The 15440-nt window shown below is 35.9% G+C and overlaps 3 protein-coding genes across 3 annotated transcripts; 2 read left to right on the top strand and 1 right to left on the bottom strand.

Annotated features, from left to right (window-relative positions):
• The first annotated feature begins 237 nt into the window (after positions 1-237).
• LOC130941515 (SKP1-like protein 20) lies at positions 238-1174 on the top strand. Its single transcript, XM_057870050.1, has one exon. It carries the CDS (start codon positions 379-381, stop codon positions 877-879), a length of 501 nt encoding a protein of 166 aa, XP_057726033.1. The 5' UTR covers positions 238-378; the 3' UTR covers positions 880-1174.
• Positions 1175-1464: 290 nt separating this feature from the next.
• On the bottom strand, positions 1465-4487 carry LOC130940481 (nuclear transcription factor Y subunit C-2). The gene is made up of 2 exons (XM_057868613.1): positions 4320-4487; positions 1465-2680 (listed from the first exon to the last, which is right to left on the bottom strand). Exon 2 carries the CDS (start codon positions 2643-2645, stop codon positions 1839-1841), a length of 807 nt encoding a protein of 268 aa, XP_057724596.1. The 5' UTR covers positions 2646-2680; positions 4320-4487; the 3' UTR covers positions 1465-1838.
• Positions 4488-5359: 872 nt separating this feature from the next.
• On the top strand, positions 5360-8866 carry LOC130939746 (serine/threonine-protein phosphatase 7 long form homolog). Its single transcript, XM_057867832.1, has 5 exons — positions 5360-5437; positions 6590-7305; positions 7376-7466; positions 7553-8618; positions 8727-8866. The coding sequence occupies exons 1-5, from the start codon at positions 5360-5362 to the stop codon at positions 8864-8866; spliced, it is 2091 nt and encodes a 696-aa protein (XP_057723815.1).
• The last annotated feature ends 6574 nt before the right edge of the window (positions 8867-15440 follow it).

Raw genomic sequence — 15440 nt, 5'->3', positions numbered from 1 at the left:
TGATATTATTGAACGATAAAATTAAAATTTATTTTTATATATTGTTTTTGTCCTTTAACGTTTTGGTCTTATTTAAGTTCCTAACATTTTAAAATCGTCTTAATATTGTCCCACCGTAGAGAGAAATAACTTTAAAATTTACCACAAATATTATAATCAAAAGAAGTCAATGCCCAGTCCCATTTATTCATTCGTTCTCCCTTACTCGTCCTTTCTTATTCTTTCCGCTGTGGCCCGTCCATTCTTTCCCTATAAAAGCAAACCATCTCCCGAGGGGCCGAGTCCCATTCATTCGTTCGTTCGCTCGCTTTCTCTTTCTATCTTGGTTGCTATCTTTCTTTCTTTCCTTCCTTCTGTTTTCTTTAGCTCTCTGCAACAATGTCTGGAATATCAGACACCGAGAGGATGATAACCCTAAAGACCGTCGAAGGCACCCTCTTCGACGTAAAATCCTCGATAGCGAAGGATCTCAAGACGGTCCAAGCCTTCATTGACGATTCCGACGATGACGTCACCAGCCCCATCCCACTCCCCAACGTCTTCACCCGCGAGCTCTCAAGAATCCTCGACTACCTCAACAACCACCACCGCTTCCGCTCCGGTATCGAAAAAGCCGACGAGGAAATGGCGCGCTACGACGCCGAGTTCGCGAAATCGATGAGCCACGAGGAACTCAAGGCTCTGATCCTCGCCGCTAACTACCTCAACGTGAAGGATCTCCTCGAATTTCTCAACCAAACCGTTGCGGATGTCATCCAGAACAAGAGCGTTGAGTTCGTGAGGAATTTCTTCGGGATCGAGAATGATTACACTCCTGAGGAAGAAGAGAAGTTACGCAACGAAAACGAGTGGGCCTTCAACGGTGTTGAGCAAGATTGAGATTTTCGATCATTGTCTGATTCGGTCAATTCGTTGATCGATTGAACATGTGTTTTGTGGAATTGGATAACAGGATTTATTCATTATTCATGGCTTTAAATGCCTTTAGATTCTTCAATTTTAGGTACTTGTTCATTTTTCGTTGTTATTAGAAGGTTAAATCTGATGTGATAATATCGGATATAGTCAGTAGTCGTTGTGCATGCAAGAAGAATGATGCAATAAATAAATTTGTAGTTTGTTCAATTATTCATGAATGGGATTTGTCTACTACAACATGTATCTTATTGTTATTGTTCAATTAAGAACTATGATTTAGATTTGATGATTTAGATTTGATTTTAGAATTATTTAGGAGCGAAGTATATTTTCTGTCTTAAACATAGTTCTTAATTTAACTGAGTGAAAATAAAACAAACTGAATATAACAAACTGTCTTATCATTTTATGGGTCCCCATTTTAACTTTCTTAAAATCTAACCCCATAAAAAGCAGTAAAATCACCAAAGAAATCTTATTAAAGTTTTCAAGAGAGGATCTGAGTTTATTTTAGATCTCAAGTCTCAGCAATATCAAATACACAGGTGAACCAAAAAATTATTATAATGGAATAGGCCAATAGAGTACCGAATTCAACCTTGACATTCGCAACATAAGAATAAGAACCTGTTTAACAATTTCAAACTTCATAAGTAGCTAAGCTTTATGCGAAACTGCAAACTAATATAACTACCAGAAAACAATACATGAAAGTAAACACAGCAATAGAGATAACTCAAAGTATGAGCTCATACAACCACAGATACGTGCAAGAACCTCAAACAATCAATCTTTGGCAATTTTTCAATGCATTGAAAACTAAACTAAGGCTTACCAAGGGGCATTCAGTTAATTTGCTAATAACAAAACATGCATCCTACTTTCCAACCTAATTGAATTGCCCATAGTCATATCGATGTTCAAGAGTCTGTTTGTTCCTGTTGGGGTGGCTGCTGTTGCGAGGGCGCCTGCGGCCATGGCATGAAAGCCATCGGAGCTCGAGGCTGCTGTGTGGAATACAGTGCTGCTTGATCAACTGGCTTTCCCATTATCATCCCTGGAGGCCCTACAGGGTGCTGCGGAGAGACATAATAATATGGCATATCAGCCGGAGAACCCACTATTGGAATAGTAGCCTTTGCTATTCCGAGTCCCTCCTCTTTCAACTCATCTCTTGGAATGATATCAACCAAGAAATCAAAAACATCATTTCTCGAAATAGCAGCTGCTATATCATTCTTTTGCAGAGTTCTCCTCTTGTTCTCTTCGGTGTGGATCCAAGATCGCAAAGTCAACTCCAGGATGAACATTTCACATGCTTTTGCAAATATTACTGGAGCTTCTGCTGAAATCATCCGGACATCTTCATCGGCTTTCATGATCTTTTTAATGCGAGCAAGGGGGAGGCTGTGGTTCTTAAAGTCAATTGTTTGCTCAATTTCTTGCATTTGGTTTGCCCAGAACAGTTGAAGCTGCTGCTGCTGTTGCTGCTGTTGCTGGTGATGGAAGTGTTGCGCTTGCTGGTATGCAAGCTGGTGCGGGGAATTGGAAAAAGCGGTTGGAGACTGCGTCGGTGAAGGCACAACTACAGCAGGTGTACCAGATGCCATCATAGGAGCAGTCGGGTAGTGAGAAGAATAAGCCATTTGGCTAGCACTTGCTGCAACACCTATCACATGCTGTTGTTGTTGTTGCTGCTGCTGCTGAGTCTGCTCAGATTTATCCATGACTAGTTACTTTTAACTATCCTCTCCTTACAGTTCTACCATAAGAAAAAGACACAAAGCGTCAAATTATTATTATTATATACTGTCCCAAATTTCCAAGTTTCTGAAATTTTCAAAAAATGCCAAAGAACTTTTATCAAAACAATGCATTAATACAGAAAAAATAAATGTCATCTAGCATGAGATCTATGAGAATTCAATATTTGTCTATTTTCCCCATCTCATACCCCCTTTATTATCACCTTATTAACTACAATAACATTAGGAGAAAACAGCACCTCAGTTAAAAATTGGAATTTGTTTATCAAAATGAAAACAAATCATTTAACTAGTAGTTTGTAATATGAAGTATACCGTATCTAAGAAACAGGATCACCATAATTCATCACTTCTGGAGTCATCTTAAATCAGAAACCATATAAACAAGATTACCATGCAGATTTCAGGGGAAAAAATGTCAAAGACTATATACTTAACAAGTTTCTTCATTACTGTGTTTTAAACTAGATACCATCCATAATTACTTGAACAACATAGGTTAAAATAATGTCTTCCATTCCAATTTAGTCATGAAGGGATCCAAATCTGAAATAAACTAAACATACTAACATAGTATTAAGGACACTTCTATTAAATGATTTAAACAAAACTAAACATTGATGTCCCCCAAAAACATGAAAACAAAATAGTACTGTTAGAGAAACAATAATCTAAAGTTACCTTATTTAACTTAACCTTTATAATTTCATGTATTTAACATTTAAAAATACATACTTATTACATATAATATTATGCATTTATTTCAGAGGTAATTAATGAATGTAAAATGAGGCAACTTTGGGCTGGTTTTTATTGTCTCCCAAACATTTTTGAAAGAAAATTTTAATTGCATTTAACAGAACATAGGTTGAAAGTAAGGAAGATAAGAAAGGCAAATCGTCATTAGTCAGTATATCATATTCAGGTTCCTCACAGTGCACGTTTTTGTTGAAGACATAGACAACTTGTATAGAGAAGCATAATAGAAGATAAGACATCATAAATACTGCATGCAGGGGGTGAAAATTTTGCTTATAACAGTTTATTGTGCATGTCGATTTTTTTTCAACTCTCTTCTATTTCAGCAAATTGGAATTTCTTTATCATATTGGATTCGAACAAAATAACACAGAAAATGGAGCATTTTAGAATTTAATCTCATTTTCTTCACAGTTCTCTTAAGGCAAACAAATTTCTAATAAGTTTTGTCCTCAGGGTACTAATTATCACATTCTTTAACACACAAATTCCATGCAAGTGAAATGAAAACGTTTCAAACAAAATTCACACACCAGCTGCGATTTTTCGCTTTCTGGGGAAAAAAATCGAAGATAAAAACCCATGAACCATCGCTTTACTCTGCTCCAAAGACCCCAAAAAGTTCGTTACATATAAGCAACAAGCACATTCAAAAGAACCACAAAGACTCTTTTTAGTTCCCAAGCAGCAGCATAACTAACATAAGAACAAAAAAAGAAAAGCTTTGGCACTGCTGATTCCAGCTCATTTTCTCAGCGTTCCCATGTAGCCAAACACTTGGAGCAAAGTTGAAAGATACTACTTCACGAACCGGAAAATAAAAGTAGAGGGGAGAGAGAGAGAGAGTAAAGAGGAAGAGCTGTTTGAGAAAGTTACCAACTCATGGAAATTGAGCTCGAGTTTTTGGCGGAGGGAGGATCGTCTACGGCGGAGAAACCCTAGAAGAGAGAAAATCAGGGTAAAGTCAGAAAGAGAGAACAGGAAAAAGTGGGAAGGGGAGATACAGTGAAGTGAGAAGTGAAGAGTAGAGAATGCGTTTGAAATTGAGATTGAAATGAAGAGAAAGAGAGAGAAGAGGGGTCTTCTGTCTCTGGGAGCATCTGCCGATCGACACGTGGCGGTAACTGAGAGTTCTGACATGTCTGTATGCATTGGGATGTCCATGTGTCATATATTTAGTGGTAGCTGCTACATTAGTATAAACGAAAGCGACGTATCGTCGGAGATGACAGCGCATGCGGGGCTGCGAACAAGTAAGCTAAGCTTACTCAAATTATTAATTATTAAGAGATAAATAGTAAACAAAAATGAAAAATGTGTTTTCTTTGTTTATTGTTTGATTTTATTTTTGATAAAACAAAAAAGATAAGTGAAAATATGTTTAGTTAGTTTTTTGAAAAAGTTGAATTTTTAAAAGGGGTTTGCTTTGGTAATATAATTAATTTATACATACTAGTATGATAAAAAAATTATACAAGTAAAAAGTTGCCGCTTTTTAATTTTGATATTGGGGAGTGTATGGTGTTAGGCGTGTATATGGGGTGAGTGGGTGAGTTACTAGGGTGTGGTGTCAGAAAGGGTTGTATAAAAGGAATCGGACCCAGCGTTTTTTCCCCCACACCAATCGGACCCAGCGTTTCCCCCCCCCCCCCCCCACCAATCGGACCCAGCGTTTCCTCAACACCGATCGGACCCACCGTATGCAGCAATCGGACGGTCCGATTGCGCCACCTTCCACGTGTCGGACACGAGCTCCTCCCCAGAACGGTGCCCCAGCAGCCAGCATATCTCCCTTTCCCCCACTCCCTCAGTCCGAAACATCATTTTCAAAAGTGAAACTCCATTTTTTCATCTCTGAGTTCATCCTCCTCCTCCCTTCTTGTTCAAAAATTTTGCATGCAATAGAATCTGTGAAAATGGCTAAAAGACAGAAAGCTAGAGATGTTGATCGTCCTGAACTTCACATTGTAAATTATTTGTCTAATCCTGATTATGTAAGTTAAATTTTTTAATTTTTTACAAATTTCTGTATTTTAATTAAATTTTGTAGAAATTTTTTTTGTATTTTATGGTTAAATGTTGCAGTTAGGTAGTTAGATATGTAAATGTTGATTGTTAAAGATTTTGTGAGAATTTTTTGAGAGTAGTATTAGAAATTTTAATTAATTAATAAAATGTGATGATTAATTTTAAAATTATAATGTTAGCAATTTTTTTAATTTTTTGTTATTATGTTTAGATATTGTTAGTTAATTGGAAAATATTTTAAAAAAATTTTTGTTAGACGGTTATTTTGATTACTGAATAAATTTTGATGATTAAAGTTATAAATTATGATTGTAAATTGTTTGTTATTATGTATAGATGTTGTTAGTTAGTTGGAGGAAATGTAAGATATTATTTTTCGAATAGATTTAGAAATTATAATTTAGTAAGTTAGTTTTTTTATGATTCATGTTATAAATTATAAGTTTAGGAATTATTTCCAGACATTGTTGTTGGAAATTATATATTTAGGATTTATTATAATTTTTTGTAGGAGAATATGTTAGAAATCTTTTTGTAGTACGAGTAGATATTGTAGTTTACTAATTAACTTTTGTGATCAAGGTTGGAAATTATAATTCTGATTTTGTAATAGATTTAGAATTTGGAATTTAGAATTACTTAATTTACTTTTGTTATTAATTTACTGTTGTTATTAATTTAAGAATTTATAATCCGGAACTGCATCATTAATAACGAAATTTGTTAATATTAATTGCAAGGCCAATTTACTTAATACATAGTTCATTTGGGAAGAAAGGTAAATTATAAGAATTCAATTATAAATAAACTAAGAATACTAAAGTAACCTTAATTTTGTATGTCGTTAGTTAGACAATGTTGTTCATATGTTGTTTGTAAATAGCTGAGAAGTTATAATTAATTAGTAAATTATTATGATTAATTTTAGGAAATTATAATTATAGGAATTATGATAACCTTCTGAAGTTATGTTTACATGCTGTAGTTTGATAATTTGTTAGTTATTTTTTTGTAATTGGGCTAGAAATTATGATTAATCGATGAAGTAGTAAGATTAATTTAAGTTGTAAATTAGTAATCATTCATGATTTGACTAGGAACATGTTATGTTTTTTCAGAGTTCACGGATGATGACATGTGACCACCCACTGCCTCCTGATCGGTACCATCCAAGTGTAGAGGATCATTTACGGGTTACTGGGTTTTATCATGCCTCTCAGATTGGAGTAGTTCAAGGACAGAAAGCATTGATAAATGCTTTAGTTGAGAGGTGGCGGCCGGAAACACACACCTTCCACCTTCCGATTGGTGAGTGCACAGTGACCCTGGAGGATGTAGCCGTTATTTTGGGCCTCCCGACGAACGGTCTTCCGGTGACGGGGATGACCTTGAGCAGCTTTGAAGCATTGGAGGGTGAGTGTTTCCATCAGTTTGGGGTTGCACCGAGAAAGGCCGACTGCAGAGGGAGCGGCATAAAAATGACATGGCTTAGGAATCTAAAAGAACGTATACAACTGACTGACGAAAACAGTATGCAGAGGTACGTCAAGTGCCACATTATGTTGTTATTGGGTACTATCTTACTTGGAGACAAGTCAGGGGCATCTGTGCACTGGAAGTTTCTGCCTTTGCTCCGGGATTTTCATAGTATCAGTAATTTTAGTTGGGGATCGGCATGTTTGGCGCACCTATACCGGTCCTTATGCCGGGCCTCTCGTTTTGATTGTAAAGAAATCGATGGTCCGTTAACACTGCTGCTAGCTTGGTTTTGGATCCGCCTACCCTATCTTGCGCCCCCTACTAGGGAACCACGCAGTTTTCCGCTTGCAAACAGGTAACATTGTCAACTTACTTGTTATGTTCATAATTCTATTTAAGATGTGCTAGTAACATAATAATTTCAGGTGGCGTAACTGGGAGCGTGGTGACAATCGGTATAGATATCTTAGTCTCGCCCACTTTAGGAAGGCGTTAGATGAGGTTCAGGAAGGGCAGGTGTGTTTTTAATAGAAAATATTTGTCTCCAACTGAGGTTGACTGTTATTTGGCTTGTAATCACGTATGTCTTATGCTGTGTGCAGTTCGTGTGGGTTGCTTATGGTGTGGATCGCATTGATCCGGGCATAATCCCAGAAGACATCTTCCTGCACGCAGTAGTCTGGAGCGCTACGGTTCCGCTGATTTCATTCGAATCTATTGAGTGGCATGCAACGGATAGAATTAGAAGACAATTTGGTTTGGTTCAGGGAGTTCCATCTGAGGAAACAAATCTGGGAAGGGCACATGGAGAAACACTTGCTGGTCCTAAGAATCTTGACTGGGCCACAGCCCCGTCCCATTCATGTTGGATTATGCGCTGGACAAACAGGTATAATTACATTCTGCGTGAGTATGTGGAACCTTCACAGCATCCGTTGGATGTTTACATAGACTGGTATCGTGCACGGTATGGCAACCATTTGAGATTGTCAAATGTTGTGGTTCAAGAGAACGATGAAGGTGAACAAGTAATGGATGATGAGGGTAACCCAGCTATAAATGATGAGGGTAGCCCAGTAATGCAAGATGAGGGTAGCCCAGTTATTCATGTAGCCAATGAAGAACCGGGGGCACATTCACATCCACATCCACCTCCACCTCCAGCTTCCCAAGAACAATTTCAGACCTCGGTACCATATGCTGTTCCGACACAATATACCCCGTCATACCCAATAGATCAACAATATTGGAGTACTCCACAATGGGATGCTGGAGAGGGTGCTTCTTTTAGCCAGTTGCTTGGCTTCATGGCTGCGGATGCAGGGCAGTCACAATTTGGCCATCAACCTGAATTTATGCCCGGGAGGTATTCTTTGGACGCGAGGATTCCATGCCGCACTGCCTCAGTTGCTTCTGGAGGTTTGGAAACTGGAGATTCCAGTAGAAGTGAAGGCGGTCGGGGGATATTTACTAGCCGGAACCTACGGCGTGTATCAATGGGTCAGATTGAAGAAAATGCCGGGACAGGTGAGCATGAAACGGATCAGTATCTCGTGGAAGAACCGGATGATGAGGAGATGGATGAGGATCAAGAGGAGAGCGACGATGACGAGATGGATGAGGATGAAGAATCCCGCAACAATGGTCCTGATGATGCGGATGATGCAGGTCCGACTTTATGATTATGTTTTGAACTTGTTGGTTTTTTTCTTTTCTTGCCTTTTTATCCCGTGTTTGCATCATTTTGGATAGTCTGTTTCATTAAATTATGTACAGGTGAGACAGGTAAACATTACAATCTCAGGGTGGACCCGCCACGTCGGAGTGCTAATCGATACACCCCGTCCATGTTCAAGAAGGCCAAGAAGAAATGCAAGAACATCCTCGAGAACATAAAGTGGGCAACAAGAAAGTAGTTGTCTTTGTATCATAAGTTGTTTTTTTTCATAAGTTGTGTATCTATGTTGAGTACTTGTATTTTGAACTTAATATTGTGTATCTATGTTGGAGAATTGTATTTTGAAGTTAATGTTGTGTATCTATGTTGAGTACTTGTATTTTGAACTTAATATTCTTATATTAAAATAAGTAATTTTTTTTAATTTTAATAATTTATTAGTTAGTTTATATCTATTATATTAGTATATACTACAACTATTTATTGATATATAATATTAATAGATATTATATAATGATTAAAAAAATAATAAGTGAGTTTATAATTACTGTTAAGTAAAAATATAATTACTTTAAACATGTGTGAACTTATAATTAAAATAAAAGTAATTTATTTACTAAATAATATTAATATATAATTTAATTTGCATAAATCTTAGTAATAGATAAGCTAGCCTGGTGGAAGCAGCTCCCTTTTATATCGTGGAGGGGTGGGGGTTCGAACTTCAGATGATCCATTTTGAGGAAATTTTAAATTGTTCCGGTTCGGTCGAACCGGTAACTACCGAATTTGACCGGTTTCTGCCGGTTTAACCGGACCGGTTTCTGCTAACAGTGATTTTATTTATCCTTTACTCATATTAATTTAATTTATTTTTTATTTATAGTTAATCTTTCTTAAATTAATTACGGTTTAATCATATCATTTTTAAAATAAAAATTAAACTTTCTTAAATATCTATAAATTAATATTTTTGTTTTATTTTTTTTATTGGTAAATTATATGATATGTATTAATATTAATATTTTTTAACATATATTTAAATAGTGTAATAGATACTAATTAATTAATGAATTAGAAAATAAGTTAATTTGATATCTACGGTCATAAAGAAGTCTCAGGTCTCATAAAGAAGTTTCATGAAAGAACAATGTCCCGATAAACATAAACAAACGCATAAAAATAAACAAGCAAATGCCATAAAGTACTACAATGAAACATGATAGGCATAAATCTACTATCCTGGGTTATTGGGACCTACACCAGCTGACCGACGGCATCTACTTCGGCTGTGTCCCTCGGCTCCACATTGCCGACAACGCCTAGGAGCACGTAACATTCGTGTGTCCATTTCGTTCAAGAAACGTGTCATCCTCGGGCGACCTTTGTTCACCCGTCTCATGTTCGGATTCGGGACAAATCGAGGGCCGCTGTACACAGGCCACATAGTGGGATTGCCCAGTGGCCGAAACCTAGCTCGGTAAACCCTCCGAACTTGGTCCATCTTGTAAACTTCGTGGACATACACTCGCCAATCCAGTCGCTGATTCGCACAACATGCAAAAACATGTCGACAGGGAATCCGATCCACCTGAAACTCACCACAGTCACATCGTTGTTGACGGAGATCAACGGCATACTCAGTTCCAGCTGGCATCTCACGAACCTCGAAGACCTCATTCATCCTATCGAAGCAGTTAACCTGGATGTTAGAACTTGCAAGTTGATTGGCATTCAATTTCGACGTGACAACCTCAGAAAAAACATGTCCAGCTGTTATCCGCGACTCCGCCTCGGCTCTTTTTCTAGTGAACAACTCGTTAAGCCTGTAGAATGTGGCTTTCACAAGTGCAGTTATAGGAAGATTGCGTGCCCCCTTCAACACTGAGTTGATGCATTCCACTAGGTTTGTCGTCATGTGACCCCAGCGGTAGCCACCGTCATACGCCAACGCGTACTGTTCGCGTGGGATTCGGTTAAGCCAGTTGGTATATGCCTCGCCCCGTTCACGTAAACGCTGGTAGCGCTGTTCGTACTCGCGCACCGTCCTCGAATAACCTGGACAACAATCAAAGCCACACAAGAGAAGAATTCATGAGAAACGCTGCTGGAAGGTAACTCGGTTAATAAGGAAATTCAAATTATTAACATTTACCTATATTGACCACAAGTTTTTGCAGGTACGGTGCCTTGAACTTTCTCAAGAAGTTCGACTCTATATGCCTGATGCAAAACATGTGGAATGCTCTCGGGGGCGACCAAGCTCCGTTGCTCCGGGCAATAGCTGCATTGATGGATTCGTGCCTGTCAGAAATCAGTCCCACACCATCCCTAGTCACAACATGTTGTCGCAGGTTACTAAGGAAAAAGTGCCATGCATCAGAAGTCTCCCCCTCCACAATTGCAAACGCAATAGGGACGATATTATTGTTACCATCCTGTGAAACGGCGACCAACAAACAACCCTTATACTTTCCGTACAAGTGAGTCCCATCAACCTGGACAACTGGCTTGCAGTGTCTGAACGCTCTAATGCAGGGGTAATAACTCCAGAAGACTCTATGCAATACCCGGATATCAGTTACTTCCTCATCACCTTGATATGCAGACATAGTCTCGAAATGGACGATTGCTGATGGCTCCTTGTTACACATGGCCTGAAACCATATAGGCAAAGCTTCATATGATGCTTCCCAACCGCCAAATATTTTTTCCACTGCTTTTTGTTTCGCCAACCATGCCTTCCTATAGCTGACGGTGTAATTGAACTTCGACTGCACTTCCGCAATAACTGATTTCACCTTTATCGACGGGTCAGCCTCAACCAACGGCTTTATTGCTTCCGCAATTGTGTTCGAATCCAGCTTCGAATGATCCTGAGAAATAGTGGCTCTAGTACAAGTGTGAGAACCGTTGTACCTCCTTATAACCCAACAATACTTTCTGCTGATCATGCTAACCCTGATAAGCCAATCACACCCTGATCCATACTGTGTACACTTCGCATAGAAGGTCAACGGCTCCGATTCATACACACGGTAGTCTACGCCTCTTCGGATGGTATAATCTTTCACCGCCATCATAACAGCTTCCCTAGAACTGAATTCCATTCCGATTGCAAATTCACCATCTGCGACCATAGGAATTTCTACCACAACGACAGCCAAATCAAAATAATTTTTGGCAAATACATTTAATAACTTAAAGACTACGTCAATGCTCCCTATATCCCCATCAATATAAATATTATTCCTATCTATCAATTTGTCATCCCACTTTTCAAATCCTACAAACATAAACACATAAAAAACTTTGGACGAATGCACACAAATTAATTTCCACGTGACTTATATTCTTATTTACATCTATCAACATAGATTATTTCCCAAAGTCTACTACTTTCTATATTTATATGTTAATACGTACCGGCACTCATATATTCCGGAAACTCCGGCGCATGCATGGCTTCCAAGTCCAGAACCCGCATGAAGGACGGCTCCTCAAAGGGATCTTCGTTTGCAAGTGCATGTGCAACGTCTCCCGCATTTGGAGCCACCACCCCGTCACCTTGATCTTCTTCTCCTTCTGGAGCAACAGCTTCGTAATTGCTTTCAAACTCTTCCTCACTGTCACTATCATATTCTTCCTCTTCAATATTTCGGTCCACTTTAGATTGTTCGAATTCGACGTACAACTCTATCACCGATATCTGACCGCGACTTTCAAAATACATTGAAAACATCTCCTGCATACTCGAATCGTCGGTTACATACTTGGTTTGATACTGCACGAAACCACCAAATACCGGTATGGGATATCTATATACCATACATGATATTTTTTTGGATATCTGAAAACCTATCTTCTCACAAATCACACCTTTTAGCTCCTCAAATGAGATTGTGAACGGAATAACAATATCTAACGGCTTCTCACAACTAAATCTCACTCCTTCAGGTGTTTGTAATAGAATCTGACCAAAATAATATACTCTAACTGTAACTCTATCAACCATTTTTCATACTCTCATACATAAATATCCCCTAAACTCTCATTTACTCTTGGAGTTCAAATGAAATCACAGAGACGCAATGAGAAGTAGAAGAGAAACAGGGGGAGGAAGAAGGGAAGAAGACGCGGAACAACAAAGAGGAATCAGATATGAGGAGTGCATCCGAGTTTCCAAAACACACACACACATATATATATATATACAAATCGGACCCCCCGAATCCTACTAAAAAAATTTATTTTTTTTTTCATCAAAACGGACCCAACGACTCCATAGAAAAAAAAAATTTTTTTCCCACAAAACGGACCCAACGACTCCATGTAAAAAAAAAAAAAAAAAAACACCTCTCCCACCAAACGGACCCAACGAGTCCGTGCATAAAAAAAAAAAAAAATTAAAACCCCCCAAACGTACCCTGCGATTCCACTTTCATACACAAAATAAATAAACTTAACATTGGAATCGGACCCTACGATTTCCATCCACAATTTCAACTTTTCCTCCCGCGCAGGCCAATCGCTGGGTCCGACTCCCCCCTGCCATGGAACAGAAAAAGCTGCCCCACACCATTGTCTAACACCACCATATCCCATATCTCTGCACAACTCCTCCGAATGTCCAATATTGAAAAAACTGAGCCAAAAGTTGCATATAGATTATATTTTCCCAGTCAAAATTTATTTTTAAAAATATTATATTAATATCTATACTAAAATACTCTTATACATAATTATAAAAAAAATAAATATATCCTTATAATTTTTTTTGCTGAAAAACTAAATAATCCCTCTTTATTATTGTAACCAAATAGCTTATCAAATAAAAAAAAACAAATAATCTTAATTTAAAAATCTCAAAAATTAAAAAAATTAAAATCAAAGAAACTAAAAACAAATTCTTAATTATTTATTTGAAAAATAAATTCCAATTGCACATATGAAAATAAAAATCTTAAATCTATTATCTATTACATATTATTAATTTTACAACTAAAATATGACACATATTATTCTGTTATTGTAATTGAAATAAAATATTTTTTTTAAATTAAAGAGTTCTTTCTTTATCTTTCTCTATTTTTTTATTTCTCTCATTTTTTACTCACTCTATCTCTCTTATATATTATTATTAATGACTAATTATAAATTTGACAATCAAAATATATAACATGGCATTTTCTAATTGTATTCAAATTAAATTAAAATTAAAATTAAAGTATAGCTATATTATATATTATATTTATATATTACTAACTAATTTAATAACTAAAATGTGTCACATGACATTCTATTATTAAAATTTAGAGAATATATTTTCCTCTAAAATTAGTAAACCTCCTTCTTACATTCTCTTATCTACCTCTTTCTTTTTTTTCTATTGCTCTCTATCTTTTCCACTCTATATATAGTTTGTAATTTATATTTATATTAGTAATTTGACAAATCAAAATGTGTCACCAGATATTTTTTTATTATAATTTTTTCTACCTTTCTATTCTATAAAAAATAAAATTAACAACATAATATAATTTAAATAAAAAAATATTATTATATGCATATTTTTTATTTAGTTTTAAATTTTTACTACTTATCTTTCTAACCTATATTTTTACTTTTTTTCCTTCAAATATTTATTACATATAATTTAAAAAAATACTAATATTGTGATTAAAAATTAAAATTAAGATTCACTTGTTTAAAAAAAATAAATTTGAGTTAATTTTATAATTATTAATATAAATATTTTTTATGCTAATATCTAATTATATTTTTTTATATATAAAAAATATTACTTTTAAATAGCAAGCATAAAAATTAATTATGTCTATTTATGCAACAAACTTAACACCTAATCAAATATAAAAGAATACACGTTAAAGCCTTTCAAGTTTTAGACATCGAATGTTAAAATTAATTATTAATAAAAAATTAAGCTCTTTTGTATAAAAATAATAACTAAAAAACATTATTTTTTTATCTACAGAGACCCTGATCTTCTTAGATGACGAAAATTTTTGTTCCTTACAACCTTTCTGTAAAAGTAGTTTAATGCTATAAATTTTTTGTGCCATAATCTATAAAATCAGGATCGACATAATTTTAAAAGATTTATATTCTCGTAATGTTATTATAGATAAAAATACTAGTTTTTAATTATTCACTCCCTTGTAATAGTCTATCATTAGCCCTACTATAGCAATAGAGTTCATTGATTTTGAATTTAACTCTTCCATTCTGATCCTATAACACCCTAACTAATGAATCTGTTATGCTGTAGTCTGACGGAGAAAAATTGTCGATCTGAAATTTTCATAAAAATAATCATTGTCGCAAGTAGTTTAAATTGACAATTGACCCCAAGTCAAAGTTTAGAAGAATGTCAGAACAATCAATAACTGGGAGTGGAATCCCGAGTCATTTTTCCTAAGAATTGTCATAAGATGCACATCACTGACTAGAAATTTTTGAAAATTTTTAAGTTGAGTGCGAAAAAAATAAAGTAACCAAAAATTAAAGACAATGAACAACTAACAACTAAATTAAAGCAACTAAAGTTATCAATCAACAATGAATTAACTAGCAAGCATGCAATAAAAGATAACAACAACTAAAAGCATATATGGTTAAGAGATATGAAATTGAAGTGAGAGAACTAGGAAATCAAAACTAACAAAGATGATTAACAATCAATCAATATAAAAACCTTAGTTAGGGGTGATAATTAGAATTCCTATCCTCATTATCATCATCAATTGTGATGAAAATTGTCTATTGCTCTCACTTAGTTATCCTCTAACAAT

The sequence above is a fragment of the Arachis stenosperma genome, chromosome 7 (genome assembly GCF_014773155.1).
Source record: "Arachis stenosperma cultivar V10309 chromosome 7, arast.V10309.gnm1.PFL2, whole genome shotgun sequence".
Lineage (NCBI taxonomy): Eukaryota > Viridiplantae > Streptophyta > Magnoliopsida > Fabales > Fabaceae > Arachis > Arachis stenosperma.
Note: the sequence above shows the minus strand (reverse complement) of the source record. Positions and strands in the feature narration are given on the sequence as shown.

Excerpts from the sequence above, each read along its gene's own strand:
- LOC130939746 (XM_057867832.1), top strand. The coding sequence starts at position 5,360 with ATGGCTAAAAGACAGAAAGCTAGAGATGTTGATCGTCCTGAACTTCAC. Across the intron at positions 5,438-6,589 it reads ATTTGTCTAATCCTGATTAT|AGTTCACGGATGATGACATG; the intron begins GTAAGTTAAATT and ends ATGTTTTTTCAG. Across the intron at positions 7,467-7,552 it reads ATGAGGTTCAGGAAGGGCAG|TTCGTGTGGGTTGCTTATGG; the intron begins GTGTGTTTTTAA and ends TGCTGTGTGCAG.
- LOC130940481 (XM_057868613.1), bottom strand. The coding sequence starts at position 2,645 with ATGGATAAATCTGAGCAGACTCAGCAGCAGCAGCAACAACAACAACAG.
- LOC130941515 (XM_057870050.1), top strand. The coding sequence starts at position 379 with ATGTCTGGAATATCAGACACCGAGAGGATGATAACCCTAAAGACCGTC.